Source organism: Mchenga conophoros, linkage group LG7 (assembly GCF_057382185.1).
Source record: "Mchenga conophoros isolate Kocher_MC1m ecotype Shallow Benthic linkage group LG7, M_conophoros_male_GT1.1, whole genome shotgun sequence".
NCBI classification, from domain to species: Eukaryota; Metazoa; Chordata; class Actinopteri; order Cichliformes; family Cichlidae; genus Mchenga; species Mchenga conophoros.
Window position 1 is genome coordinate 41,715,331 of NC_140532.1, and position 14,993 is coordinate 41,730,323.

The 14,993-nt window shown below is 42.8% G+C and overlaps 1 protein-coding gene across 11 annotated transcripts in view; it reads left to right on the forward strand.

Moving 5' to 3' along the window:
• Nucleotides 1–14,993, forward strand: part of rimbp2a (RIMS binding protein 2a) — a 73,591-nt gene that overhangs the window by 49,968 nt on the left and 8,630 nt on the right. For 5 of the 11 annotated variants that reach the window (XM_085279329.1, XM_085279328.1, XM_085279331.1 and 2 more), the window contains 15 exons: nt 820–977; nt 1,182–1,261; nt 1,369–1,478; nt 3,450–4,268; nt 4,488–4,511; nt 5,656–5,807; nt 6,564–7,337; nt 7,588–7,743; nt 8,026–8,172; nt 9,174–9,276; nt 9,686–9,814; nt 12,862–13,031; nt 13,195–13,363; nt 13,493–13,593; nt 13,872–13,943. In XM_085279329.1, coding sequence (XP_085135455.1) covers nt 820–977; nt 1,182–1,261; nt 1,369–1,478; nt 3,450–4,268; nt 4,488–4,511; nt 5,656–5,807; nt 6,564–7,337; nt 7,588–7,743; nt 8,026–8,172; nt 9,174–9,276; nt 9,686–9,814; nt 12,862–13,031; nt 13,195–13,363; nt 13,493–13,593; nt 13,872–13,943 — 3,164 coding nt within the window. Of the gene's footprint in view, nt 1–819; nt 978–1,181; nt 1,262–1,368; nt 1,479–3,449; nt 4,269–4,487; nt 4,512–5,655; nt 5,808–6,563; nt 7,338–7,587; nt 7,744–8,025; nt 8,173–9,173; nt 9,277–9,685; nt 9,815–12,861; nt 13,055–13,194; nt 13,364–13,492; nt 13,594–13,871; nt 13,944–14,993 lie in introns of those variants that run through there. The other 6 variants (XM_085279332.1, XM_085279334.1, XR_014893023.1 and 3 more) reach the window with 5 other exon arrangements.

Here is a 14,993-nt window from a genome sequence, read left to right on the forward strand (position 1 = left end):
CAGTTTTAGCTGAGCGGTTTTATGTGTTTACTTGAGTGTGAGTGTGGTTCTGTGAGTATTAATGTAACTGTGTAATATAAAGTGGTGATATAAAACTGTAGACTAGCAGGGTTAAATATTAGTGGGGTCTAACTATTCTAAAAACACATGTGCTCTCCAGATAAAAGCATCTGCGAAATTATTAGTGCTTAAAAGGGTTATGATCAGATAAAATGATAATTAGTGATCTAATCCCCAGACAGCTCACATTACAGCTGGACCCACTCACTGCAAACCAGAGGTGGATACCATTAATGGAGACGGTGCTTATTCATGATCAATATCTGCCCTTGATCACAAGCCTGATGTACGACACGAATGTAATTTAACACATTAGTATTCTAACAACACAGTGCAACCTGCAGATACAGCAAATAGAGCCGTATCAGTGATGTAGATTTATACAGTCTGGCACAAACCAAAGGTCTTTGAAGTGCTGAAAATCCTGTTTTATCTGTCTCTTCACTTCGGGCAGAATTCACTGATGTTTTTGTGCTAATGCATAATATTACATACAAACCACAAGAACGCAGTGATGCACTTGATCTGTGTTGTTTACGTATCGTTAATTTCTTCAGGGAATTCCGTTTTGTGTTTTCTGCATTTTTTTTAAGTCTGTTTTGCCAATAGGATGGGCTGATAGGGGTGGAGTAGCCTTCCAAATGAAGGGTGTTAGCTGTACCCGCAGGAGATCAATGGTTTTGCTCCAAAGAGCGCGAAATGGTTGTGGAAGGAAAAGGCAGTTACTCTTTATTTGCTATGGAAATCAATGTCTCCCAGGTGATGAGAGTGCGGCAGACACGCCGCTGCTGATATCCCAGTTCTTGCCCTGCTCACCGCAGACTGGAGACGGAGAACCACCAGAACTGCTGTCTGTCAAATCCAGCACCGTGACAACGGACCACCCCATCCACCCCCGACAGTTTCCCTCATCAGAGGTGGGTCTGTGTGATGCCACATCCATGAATAATGCATGCATAACCTATTATGTTAATTGTTTTTAAATAATTAACTTACATATTCATATCTTGAAAAGGAATGGTTCAAGAGCTGCTGCAAACTGCTAATTCTTAAATATGCTGTAGGAAAGTCGCTTATCCCTGCTAATAACACTTTAATTTGTTCCTCTCATTTATCTATAGATGGAGGATGAGGCCAGCCCATCACCCAGGTCCAAATCTCGCTACACAGGCCAGGTCCGCCTTTGCACTGCCCGTTATAGGTGCATAAGACAAGTTTAAATACAGAAATAATTTCATTTTGGGTTTTAACGCGCATTATCTTTAATTTTCCTTCACAAATGAATGAAAAACCTTTCTTTCCTTCAAGTTATAACCCTTACGATGGACCAAATGAGCATCCTGAAGCAGAACTCCCCCTTGTGGCTGGAAAGTATCTGTATGTGTATGGAAACATGGATGACGATGGCTTCTATGAAGGTGAGTCGTACACAACACACATAGAGCATTTGAAGCGGTCTGTGAGGCGATATGTGCTTCTGGCTCGATAAATCAAATTCTGGCAAAAATCTGAAAATACTGCAACAAATTTTCTATTTGGGAGGATAGGTTTTCTTCTGTTCAGGCCTGCAGTTTTGCCTGAGTGCTTGTCTGCTGATGCTGCCTGACAGTGAAAACAAGTGTATGCATCATTATGTATTGTCTCAAAAACACAAAAAAGACACAAAAATGCCGAGTAGTGTGTGTCAGCTGGCATTTATTCTCCACTGAAGTTGTTTTGTCTTTCACCATCGTATTTATGTCTGTGGCGTTTTTGACTGTAGCATGTAGTAATAATAATAATAATAATAATAATGGATTGCATTTATATAGCGCTTTTCGGGACCCCTCAAAGCGCTTTACAATACCACTATTCATTCATTCTCACATTCATACACTGGTGAAGGCAAGCTACAGTTGTAGCCACAGCTGCCCTGGGGCAGACTGACAGAGGCGAGGCGCCATCGCGCCATCGGCCCCTCTGGCCATCACTGGTAGGTGGTAGGTGAAGTGTCTTGCCCAAGGACACAACGACCAAGACTGTCTGAGCCAGGGCTCGAACCGGCAACCTTCCGATTACAAGACGAACTGCCAACTCTTGAGCCACGATCGCCCTACTGCATTGCACCTACAGCACACTGTGCAGTAAGTGGTATATGCAAAAATGTTGTATGTGTAGAATGACACATTGTATCTGTGATGCATTTTGTGCCCCTGCAGTCTCTTTACATTATGTCGTGTTATGTAATGATACAGCACAATCTAAACGTAATGCTGATGCAGTCATTTTTGTAAACGTGCTGCAAGGACTACTTGACAGGCTTTGTCACCCTGATATAGAATAAGTCCGTCATACATACTAGTTGGCTACTTTCATCGCGTGACTTCCACTTAGTCAGTGCGTGGTGTCATGAAGAAAAGTTTCCCGACACTTTTTCATAACTGGTGGCTGGACTCACTCTCTGTATAATCTCTTTATAATTATGAAGGCTTCTCCATCAGAGGCAATCCTAATCCCCCTTGCTAGCAATCCTGCAGCCAGCACAGACCGTCATAGAAAGCCCTGTGATTCATTAGCTGTGTGCAGTCAGATTGCATGGTATTGCAGACGGTCCCTGTATTTACCACACAGGAGGGGCGACTTGGGCTGCATACCAAGCTGTTGTCAGGATGGGGACCTTGGTCTCTTAGTTTGATGACTAATCCAGCAGGGCTCAGCTTAATCATCAGCACACATAAACAACAAACACACTCGCTCAGATACACTTGTAGAGACACACCAAGATGGTCTTAAGGCCCCCCAGGCCTCTGTGGAAAAAGGGATTGAAGGACGAGATGATAGGGAGCTTTGTTGAAGACAAACTTATTGCCTTGGGGAAAAACTACACTGCAAATCTAAGCACTTTCTTTTCTTTCTTTTTTTTCTGCATTGACCGCAGCATCTACGTACTCTGGGGTGCTCCTGGAAATGTTCAAACGCTGAGGTCCTTAGAAATGTTGAAAGGAGTGTTTTCTAAGTTGTGTGTTGGAGTATGAAAGATGGCATCAGAGAACCCGTGGGGAATCTTACATCTTAGGGAATAGAACATGCTGTATGTTTACATATCTTCCACCTCTCACTCAGTGACTCATTCTCACCTTGCAGGTTAAAAAAAAGAAGAAGCTCTCACCGATTTATGTGTTTAAGTTATTGCTTTGCTTTTGTCTTTGTGTTGTGAGAGAAGCCTAATTTTAACACTTACAGGTGGCATCAAAACAGAAAGTTTTTCCTAAAGAGACATTTATTAAATAGTAGCAGGATTTTCTGTTATCTACTTTTATTCTTTTTAACTAGAAATATCAATTTAAAAAATGAATAACATATTTCTGTTATTTTCTACCTTTGTGTCTGTACTTGTTTATGCTTGACAGGGGAGCTGCTGGATGGCCAAAGAGGACTTGTTCCTTCCAACTTTGTGGAGTTTGTCCAGGACAAGGAAAAACCAGGCATTCAGGCTGGAGACGCAGGGGAAGATCTCAGCTCACTTGAGCACACATCCCTAGCCTTGATGGCTGTGGATGGAGGTGCCTCCCAGGATGGCCTTCTGAGCTCAGCAAACGCTTTGGTTCCCTGTAGCAATGGGACAGGTGGGGCCTTGGATCCTGAGGACCTGGCGGAAGACGTTGTGCCTTACCCCAGAAAGATCACCTTGATCAAGCAGCTGGCACGGAGTGTCATCGTGGCCTGGGAGCCTCCACTAGTGCCTTTGGGCTGGGGGAACATCTCTAGCTACAATGTGTTAGTAGATGGGGAGCTTCGTGCCAATATACCATACGGTGGTCGGACCAAGTGTTTGCTGGAGAAGCTGGACCTGGACGGCTGCGTCCACCGTGTGTCAGTGCAGAGTGTCACGGACCGGGGCTTGTCAGATGAGCTGCGCTGCACCTTGCTAGTGGGAGCCAATGTGGTGGTGGCGCCGTGCGGTCTGCGCGTCGATGACATTCAGCGTGACACTGCCGAGCTCTCTTGGTTGCCTAGCAACAGCAACTATGCTCACACTGTGTTCTTAGACGGGGTAGAGCACGCAGCGGTAAAACCGGGAAGGTATAGACTACGGTTCCACAACCTGAAGCCCCTGACAGTTTACAAAGTGACGGTGGTGGCGCAGCCCCACCAGGTGCCGTGGCAACTGCCGCTGGAGCAGAGAGAGAGGAAGGAAGCCGGCGTGGAGTTTTGCACTCAGGCAGCAGGTCAGAAAGGTTTATTATTATCCACAGAGATACTGTATCAATAATGCACAGCTTAATAGCTGGCGATTACTTTCACATGCTTCTAAGAATCTTAGTTTAACTCTCATATGCAAGATCATGTACTGTAATATGAATTCTAATGTTATTGTACTCTGCTCTAGAATAGTATAGCGTCACATTTCTTTACCATGTCGTTGTTGTGTATTGTATTTTGTCTAGGTCCAACACCATTTTGCAGAACAGGTCAGAACAAAGCTTGAGGGGTTGGTTTCCCATATATTCAAGCACTAAACCTAAGGGATGTCATTAGTGCTCTGACACATTTTGCAGGGAGGATGACTGTGCCATGTTGTTCAGCATATGCAGTTTATTATGAAATGTGGGCAAAATGGCATCTTATTCTGGTTCTGAGATTGAAAACCTTTTAAAAACAAGTCTGTCATTACATGTCCTTTGAAAATGCACAATTTGTTGTTCGAAACCAAATTTGTATGCAATTTTGCCCAAGTTTGCTGCACAGTGCACTTCACTAATTAGAGAATACCAGAGCAGCATGAGATATGATCAATAATTACGATGAGTCATTTCCTCAGCCTATAGCCTAGCCTGACATAGCCAGTTCTATATAAAGCGGTGCCCCTCCACTGCTCACTGAAATGACCATTTTCTATCAGTGTGCATTTGCTTCTGCTCGAATGCAGTTGTGCATGTTTCAAAGAGATCAGAAAAAAGAAATGCTGAGCTCTAATCAGGCTCTCTGCATGTGGAGACAGCAGTGTATATCTCGGGGCAACCCTTAAAGTTTTCATCTCTTCCAAAGATTACTGAATGGTTATAGTAGAATAGCATATATAAGGAATACAGACCTAAAAATATAGGTCTGTATATAAAAATAAAAATAAAAATTTCATTTTGATTTATCTGACAATCATCTTGGGTTAGGAAATATTAGTGTTGTGCAAAAACTCACCATACACTTAAATGACATTGTCTAAACACAACACGAAGTGTTTTGTGAATGTTTCCCACCAGCAATGTCATGCTATCAAGTAGCCCGCATGAACTGTGTATCTCTGCAAAATACAAATAAGCTGTTATGTAATTTCATAAATTTAGATATGCAAGTCAAATTATAACCCCACCCCCCCACCCCAACCTCACGTCCTCATTTCCTCCTTTGTGTCTGGGCATTTCTGTGCATGGTGGTGTGTGTGTGTGTGTGTGTGTGTGTGTGTGTGTGTGTGTGTGTGTGTGTGTGTGTGTGTACGTATTTGTGCATCTAATGAATGCTTCACATCATTCCCCCTCTCGTTTGTATCCTACATGTACTAAATCAGTAAACCGTAAGAGATTATTTTTCTTACACACTGGATTGGTTACCTCCCAGGGCCTCCGCTGCCACCCCAGGATGTTCAGGTGCTCTGTGGGCAGGCTCCAGGGGTCCTGCAGGTCTGCTGGAAGCCCCCCAACATCTCTCCCACAGGCACATCCAATGGGGCAAATGTCATTGGTTACGCAGTCTGCACTAAAGGGCAGAGGGTGAGTTAGCATGTCTAGGTCTCGCCTGCCTGGACTAGTTTACTTTTTATATATCATTCTTTTTAAAAGGATATGAGTGATCACACAGAGCTCATCTTGATTTAAAGGCATTGCTCATGATGTATTGTGTTCTGTTATGAGAAACTACAGTAGTTTGTGGCTAAATCCTAAGCATATGGGATGTATATTCCTAAGGTCTACATGCTGTACAGTATTTACAACACTGTGAAATGTTTAATCATGCGTAATCCAGTCAAAACATGAGAATATACACCACAGATGGGACATTAACAGCGTCTGCCTTTCAGCGTGGCATTATGTCATCATTACCATCAGTTCACTCAGCAATGCCACCTACTTGTAATTAACGTGCGGTGCAGGTCTGGGTCTTGGAAAGGTCTCTCGCTCCCTCTGGTGACTGCTAAAGTAAATCATCACAGTAAACCTGAAAGGGAAAATCAACATTCAGCCACACTGGGCAGAAACCTGTTTTTGAGCTGCCCCTGCAGGTGGAAATCTTAAGAGCATTTTTTTCCCACCATAATAAATCAAATTAAAGAGGTATTTTTGTTAGTTCAGTGAAATCACTTATTTGGCACTAAAAAGTGCAGGGGGCTAATCAAATTTCAGCAGCTGGATTTGTCCATTTTTGTTTTGGATGTATTGACTCTGATACTGATAATGTTTTAGTTGTTGTTCAAATGAAACTGCAGCCACTGTTTATGTTAACATTTATTTATTTTTTTCTGGCTCTAGATAGCTGAGGTGCTGTTCCCTATGGCAGACTATGTTACGGTTGAACTGACAAGGATTCAATGCCTCGAGGCCAGGGAGGTCATCGTTAGGACACTGTCGGTCCAGGGAGAATCCCAGGACTCTCAAGTTGCTGTCATTCCAAACAACCTGCTTGTGCCTCTACCTCCGCTTCCCCTGCCACCACCAGTGCATCCTCACACGGGCCCCCCTCCACACCCCCATACTCAACCTCTCCTCCAATCCCCTCACCTTCCTCATCCCACACCCCAACTTCCTGCTCCACCACATGGACAACAACTGCCGCCCCGTCCTCCCCATGCTCAACCCCATCCCAGACTCCCCCATCAAGGTGGACCCCCGCAACCCCAGCTTCGTCCTCCCCATCCCCATCCGCAGCCCTTACATCTTCAGCCTCGTCCACCCCACCAAGGTCCCAGGCCACAGCACCAACTGCCTCTGCTGCCCCACCCCCAACCCCACCTTATACCTCTGAGACCAGTAAGTGCCAGAGACCTGGATGCCAAAGACCATGCGGCCCATCACGGGGGAGCTATTCTACCTGGCCAACCTGGCTGGGACCCTACACGCTCTCCTTCTGTCCAGCCTCCAGTGCCCATGCAAGGCCACACCCTTGAAGCCCCATCACCTGCCAATCCACGGTCTCCCTCACCCCAGAGGATTCTTCCTCAGCCCAGAGGCACGCTTATCCCAGACACTGTGGCCAAAGCTATTGCTCGAGAAGCAGCTCAGAGGGTGGCAGCAGAAAGTGGAAAGGTCTGGTGAAAATGGAAATGCTGGCTCACACAACACTCTAGATGCTTAATGAAAATGATGTTATATATTTTAGCACAAGTCACTGAGATTAAACTGTTGCTTTAATTTGAATTTAGAGTAGCTGAAGAAGGGAAGTGTCACAAGTTGCTAAACATAAAAGAATATTGAGCTTTCTGTGATTGTTACTATAATAAAACCTAAAGACACCGTTAACACTGTTCCATTCCTATTTACACACACATGTTTTCAGGGTGACAGAAGGCAGGGCAGATATGGAGAACAGGGTCATTCATTTCACCAGCATCACTCTGATGAGGAAGAGGAAGACGAGGAAGGGTTTGCTCGCGGTCGACGGAGAGGACCCTCGGTTGACGAGTTCCTCAGAGGCTCTGAGCTGGGGAGGCCGGTAAGACCCGTGTGATAAGCGACACACTTTGCTTATCACACTTCTGAGCTCAAGCACCTAACGTGTGTTTCAGTGGAAAAACCTCACATGTGTGCATCTGGACGTGTGTGTGTGCATGTGCGTCTGAGGTGGTTGCATGTGTACACACTCCTTAACCCGTGTCTTTATGTGTGTTCACGTGGGCGTGCTGGCCTTATCCATGTGTGTTTGGTGTGTGCATGTATGTATGTTTGTATGCGGACTTAATCGCGTCTGTTCGTTTGTGTGTGTAACTACCAAAAGCCTCACTATAGTCACAATGAAGATTATCACAGCGAAAGCAGCCGGGGCTCTGACCTGTCTGACATCATGGAAGAGGATGAGGAGGAACTGTACTCTGAGATGAAGCTGGAAGAGGGACGTCGACGCAACTCGCACAACACACCCAAGGTGCAGTTCTTTGCACTTATCCAAGCAAATTATTATTAAGTGAACTGCACAGGCACAGATACTTCAGTTGAGACTGCTGCCTTGCTTTTGATATGTGTCATTAGTGTGTGTGCTGAGTTTAATTCAAATTTTATACAGAAAGAAAAAGCCCATGGATAGAAGGGCAGATGCAGTGGGTTTGACTATTTCAGTACCATAGACAGAGATGATGAAAGCTGTCGGGTTTGAATCTTTCCGCACTATTGAGAAAGATAGTGCGGAATATATATAAGAGAGACACAGATAGATGTAGACTGGGTTTTAGATGCTTTCAGGCACCGCTGTTGCTGCTTTCATAAACACGTGACTTTTTTTTTTGCCACTTTTTTAAAGCATGTCATCGCAGAAACTACAGAAGCTTATTTTACTTCAGTGAACAAACATGTCAGTGTAGAAAAATGCAATCTTCAAAGTCTGGACCAAAGACTCCATTTGCTGCTGCCAAAAAGCTCCTTTAATTTCTCAGAAACACAGAAAGGGATAGTTTCTTTCTGTGTTTGGGTGCTTTGCAGTGAAACGGGGATAGACTGGATTTGATTAAAACACAGAGGAAAGAACTTGGAGAGCTAAAGGGTGAGACTGGGTTGAAAAGATTATCATGACAAAGGGAGACATATAGCTGAGGGGTGTAGCCTAGGCTGCACTGACAAATATCTTTGCCTTTCTTTTTTAGTAGATGGGTAGAGCGATACTAGTTATTTCTTAATTTTGGAATGGAAATATTTCCCATGGGCTTGTGTGTGTGTGTGTGTGTGTGTCTGAATGTGAGTCTACGTGTGTGCGTCTATGTTTCAGTGCTTGCCTGTGAGTACTGCATGATTTTGTTTACATACAGTTTGTACAAGTATGTTCGACATGCACTTTTTCACACGCTGTTTACGGGTATGTTCACGGTTCTGTGACAACACATGACACATGAATGCTTTGTCTGCGGATGCTTTCTATGTTTGTGTATATTTCAGACAACAACCCCTGTTGGAGGCCGCCATGATCGGGATAGTGGGAGACGAGCGCATCACGGCGGTCCCCAGCCTCAGAGACGACCCCTAATGGTCCCCTCCATTGGTCAGTATGGGCAGATGGCTATATTTTAGGTTCTCTGTCCCTTAGTGCAGTCGCATTTGCTCCTTTTTTCTTTTCTTTTTTCTTTTAAATACCAAGAAGCTCATGAAGTCTTTGTCTCCAGATCACCTTTGTGTCTGCGAACCATGCTCATCCCTTTCAGTACCTTGACTTTGATCTTCCAGAGATGGAGATGATGATGATGATGATGATGATGATGATTAAACCGCTTTGCACTGTTGCAGCACAGAGTGATAAGTTAATCTACAGTGACGACGGCTAGAAATATATAACTGAAAATTTGTTATCACCTGTTTTAGGAGGCAACGCAAATCTTCACTTAACATATTGGGAGGAGAAAGTAGAGCTTTGATTTGTAACCTCATCACCTTCTAACTGGTATTTTCTGTAGAGGTAACCTCTGAGAATAACAGTGAGGGAAACCTCTCTCCCATCACCGAGGATGTTTACTATGGCAGAGTAGCTCGACACAGGACCTGGTCATCCCGCAGGCACATGGGCGGCACCAGGTCTCCCCATGGTATGTGCCTGCAGTCCTGTTTTTACCACCACAGCATGGCAACAAAAGTGCCACCAGCACCTGGCAAATTGCAATAAATAGCTGTGGACACTTGCAAATGTTTTGTCTTCAAAAATAATAGTTATTGTTATTATGCTTACAGTTGAACAGCATGACCGCAATGCACTGAAATGGTGGACCCATTGGCAAACCATGCTTTGGGTCCAGGATCAACATTTCCACAGTTGCAGATGATAAATGATTGACTGACTGTTTAGGGAATGCCTCACAACACTGCACTGAACTCCAGACGCCTGCTAAAACCCTTCCCTTTGTGATACAACCACACCCACTACACCAGTCATGCATGAAACTCAAAAGATATGACAGTGGTAGGCACTAAAGAATGACCACATTGGCATTGCTTCTTGTTTCTTTAGATGTCTGAGTTTGAGATGTTAGCTTTCTTTTATATTGTAAGCTTGTATTTTCAAGCACTGGCCATATAGTGTTTGCTAGGTGGTGCATTTTCCCAGTGTTATCGTAGCGAATCAAAAAACATACACAGGTCTTCACAACAACACTGCTGCCTCAGCTTGAGACCTCTTCTTGAGACCTCTTCTTGCCTTGAGGGTTGGCACAGTGTGGTTGTTTTAGATTGTTTGTTTCTCAGGTGTTTTGGTTTTTTTTTTTCCTTTTTTCTTCTCTAAGGCTTTAGCATGCATGTCAGGGTCTTGTTTGTCGCGGATGTTGTCATGCACATAAATCACGATTTGTCTATGTATTGCACCATGGTTAGTCTTTGATGACCATTAATGGAAAGGGCACACAAATTATTATGAATGCTTACATGATTTTATGTATGAAGAAGTACTAATTGACTGATGTGAAGCATTATGAACTATCAGCGTATCAGTAACGTCATGAAGAAGTTTTGCTTAATTAACCACTAACACAACATTTTGACAGATTCACTGCTGTTATGCTTAGTTTCTTACGTCTGCAGCTCATAGAAGGGACTAAACTGTAGTACACATGAACATGATTAACGATTCATAATGACTGCAATAACTGAGTTGTTGCATTATTAATGCAGTGTGCTTATAGTTTGTGCATTTTCCTGACAGTTCATGAGGTTTTACATCAAAAAGTTATTTTTTTTCATGCATGACACCATGTACAAATTCAAACATAAAAAAAAAAACATACTATAAAATAAATAAAGTAATTAAAACACACGTAGCATGTGTGTATTTGTGGATGCATGTGTGCGTGCTGCAGAAAATAGTTCACTGGGTCACAGATTTCTTCCTGCATGGTTAGAAGCACAATCATGGCCTGATACGGAAAGTGAAATCTGTCATGCAAATACTGAATGGTCAAATCAATAAGACTTATCAGGATCCTCTCATTGATTTCTTGTGACCGGAAGCACGGCATCACAGACTTGCTTATCACAGAAGTGGCGTTCACTGTATGCAGCAATAAGTTTTGTGAATAATTTTTAATGTGGAAGTGATTTAAAATCACCGGCTGTTAAAGCTTTACTTCACATGTTTACTTCACAGTAATAGAAAAGCCACACTTTACGACATTTTATAACACAAAGTAAAGTTAATGTACAGTCATCTACTGTATTTTCCGCACTATAAGGCGCACTTAAAATTCTTTCATTTTCTCAAAAATCGACAGTGCGACTTATGTATGAATTCTGGTTGTGCTTACTGACCTCGATGCGATTTTATGTGGTAAACAGCGCTGAAAAATCTGTCAAATGTTTTAGTACGACTTTGGTAAGCTATGAAGCCGTACTGCTTGATGGATTGTTGGAGCATTACGGCTACTATAGTTAGGAGCCTTGCGGAGTAATCTGGGTCCAAAACTCAGTTCTCTTCATGTCTCAAAGTCAAACTAACACTGCGGCATCACTGAGAGTTAAACTTTAATAAAATGATCAGCATTGCTGCTTTACCAGGTGTAACAATTAAGTTTAACTCCAGGCATCCATGCAAACAGAATGTATTAAATTTAACTGAGTGGGACGTTAGCAGGAAGTTAGCTCGCTAGTTTCCACCTAAAGATGATATACCATGTTCTGACTGAGAGATTTCTGAAAAAATTAAAATGTACAGCTTTGCTATCACTTCCAACATAAATGAAGACAGAAAACTAAACAGCAGTGAAGTTGGACTAGCTGGTATATAGTGATGTGCTACGTGATTGCTAGCAACACAGCTATGCTAGCATAACATAACAACAGTGAACTGGCTCTATAAAAGTTAAGGCAAGATTCCAGATGGTTAGGGACAAATGCAATCACATGACAGGACGCTGGAAACGGACCAAACTTCAGTCAGGAGAACAACTAAGAAAATCTATCCACAATAGGAGGTTAGTCATGAATATACTGCGACAACATGGGAATAGAGCAGCTGTGAGAGAATTCAACATTAACTAGAATAATAAAGGATAAAGAGTAACAGGATCACAATCACTGGTACGGAAGTGGTGGAAGCAAGAAGAATGAGTTGAGTTTGACTTATCCAGTGTAGCCAACTCCTCAGTAAGGAAAATTGCTATTGGCTATCCTAAAAGTCGCTAAATGACGTCATCGCCTAATTTGCACAATTTATCCTGCCTATTTAATTGTAACAGACACTGTAGGAGAGAGAAATAACATCGTGGAAGAGACATAAAGTGAGTACCCCCCCCCCCCCAAGAACCCTAAAAATATTTAGAATATTTAGAACTACAAATTAAATTTCTCTCTTATTATTGTTTTCAATAATTCCAACCCTCCTCCTTTACACAGACTTGGGACCGGCAAAAGTGACCCGAAATAGGCACACTGGACAACACTGGACTTATCTGACTGCTTTGTTTCGCTTAATGCGCCTTATAATCCGGTGCCCCTTATGTATGAAAGCAGACTCCTTCATCGACAGTGCGCCTTAAAATCCAGTGCGCCTTATGGTCTGAAAAATGCAGTACTTTATCCACATTTCTGTAAGTCTATTGGTTGGTGAGGTTGGATAATGGGATTTTACTTTTTGTTTTATGTGCTGAAGATGGCTACAGGGATCGGGATCGCCGCTCTCCCACGTACTATGATGAGTCGGAGCCAGAGGAGCCCTTTAGGATCTTTGTGGCTCTCTTTGACTACGATCCTCTGTCCATGTCTCCGAACCCGGATGCTGCTGATGAAGAGCTGCCCTTCAAAGAGGGGCAGATCATTAGGGTGGGAGTTTCAAGTGCTTTCATGTAATGCATTCTTTCTTTTCTTTTTTTTTTAAGGTGAATTCATACTGTTAGGTAAACTATTAAACCAAGCATAAATGTCAAATGGATAAAGAAAGTAGTAGTAGCATGAGCTTTAAACATTGCTCTTTCTTATCTACCAGGTGTATGGGGATAAAGATACTGATGGGTTTTACAGAGGTGAAGTGAAGGGCAGGATGGGTCTGATCCCCTGTAACATGGTGTCAGAGATACGAGCAGACGATGAGGACACCATGGACCAGCTCATCAAACAGGGCTTTCTGCCGCTCAGCACACCTGTGGATAGAATAGGTACCACAAGAGCATACACACCCTCACAAATAACAACCATGTACAGCTTTAAAAAAATGGTTAGATATTGTGAGAGAAAGCATGTAACGGGACGCTTCCTGTTAAAATGCCGTTTACAATTACCTTCAGAGCAAAACAGAAGAGGCCTGCGTCGAGATCAGGCCTCCAGGAGGATGGTGGCTCTGTACGACTACGACCCCAGGGAGAGCTCTCCTAATGTTGATGTTGAGGTATTGTTTGCTGTAAAGGACAAACTGCTCAATGCTTAAGTGTTTATAGTGTAACGCACAAATATCTAACCAGCTACTACAACACACCTAAACACTTTTATATGTGCATAATTTGGTTCACAAATACATAGAAATGTGATTGTTACACAAAACCACAAAGATTGTCCAAAAATAGCACTTTTGTACTCCTTAATTCAGTCTGTTTAAATAAACTGGAACAAAAACAGGATTTTACTTTGTATTATTTGTGTATCCCTTTCTCTCTATCTCTCTAATAGGCTGAACTCACATTTTGCGCTGGTGACATCATTGCTGTGTTTGGTGACATTGACGAAGATGGTTTCTATTATGTGAGTGCTTGTCCATGTTTTTGGGGTTTCTCCTCGAGAGAACTCCTCAAAATTTGTATTAGGCACCATTTTTGATTAAACTACTCGAAGTGCTTCACCAGGTCTCATTCACACAGTCATAGATCTAAGTGCTTTCTATCTAACATTTACATCGGGCAGCCACTTGGGGTTCAGCATCGTATGCGCGGATATTTTGGCTTGCTAACTGGAGAAGAAGGGATCGAACCAATAACCTTGCGATTAATAGATGACTCTTAATAGATGCCTCTTCTGCTTGAAGCTTAGTGGTTCTGGGCCTGTCATCTGGTGTGGTCTTCTGCTGCTGTAGCCCATCTGCTAATTTTAACATGTTGCGCTCTACTGCAGGAACATCAGACTCGTTTGAAATCAAGCGAGGAAGCAGTAAGAAAATCTGTAAAACATGAAAATACATTTAAATTTAAAGCTGACCACCTTATGTTGTACTGTACTGTATACCTTGGTTCTAATCAATGGCTATGTGAGTTACTATTGTATGTCTGTTTGAAGCAGTCTGGCAATTTTTCCTCTGATCTCTGGCATCAAAAAGGCTTTTTTTTTCTTTTTTTCACAGAGAACTGGCTCTCGCTGGACATTTTCTCTCTGTGGGAACATTCTCTGTAAACTCTAGAGATGGTTGTTGTAAATCAGCAGTTTATGAAATACTCAGACCAGCCCATCTGGCTTCAGCAACCATCCCACATTCAAAGTCACTAAAATCTCCTTTCTGATGCTCTGAACTTTAGCGTATCATCTTGGTCACATCTACATTCCTAAATGAACTCAGTTGCTGCCAGTTAGATATTTGCATTGACAAGCAGTTAAACATGAGTAGCTAACAAAGTGGCCGGTGAGTGTACTTGAAACAGATGGGTAGGAAGATGAGAGAGACATGATTCAGATCAATTGGAGGCCTGACATATGTGATGTAAATGTATTAGATGTGTTTGGTCCACAGAATGGATTACATTATGTTCAGTTAACTGTGGCAGCTGTGCAGACATAGCATAATCTTATGAGTTGGTATTCTGC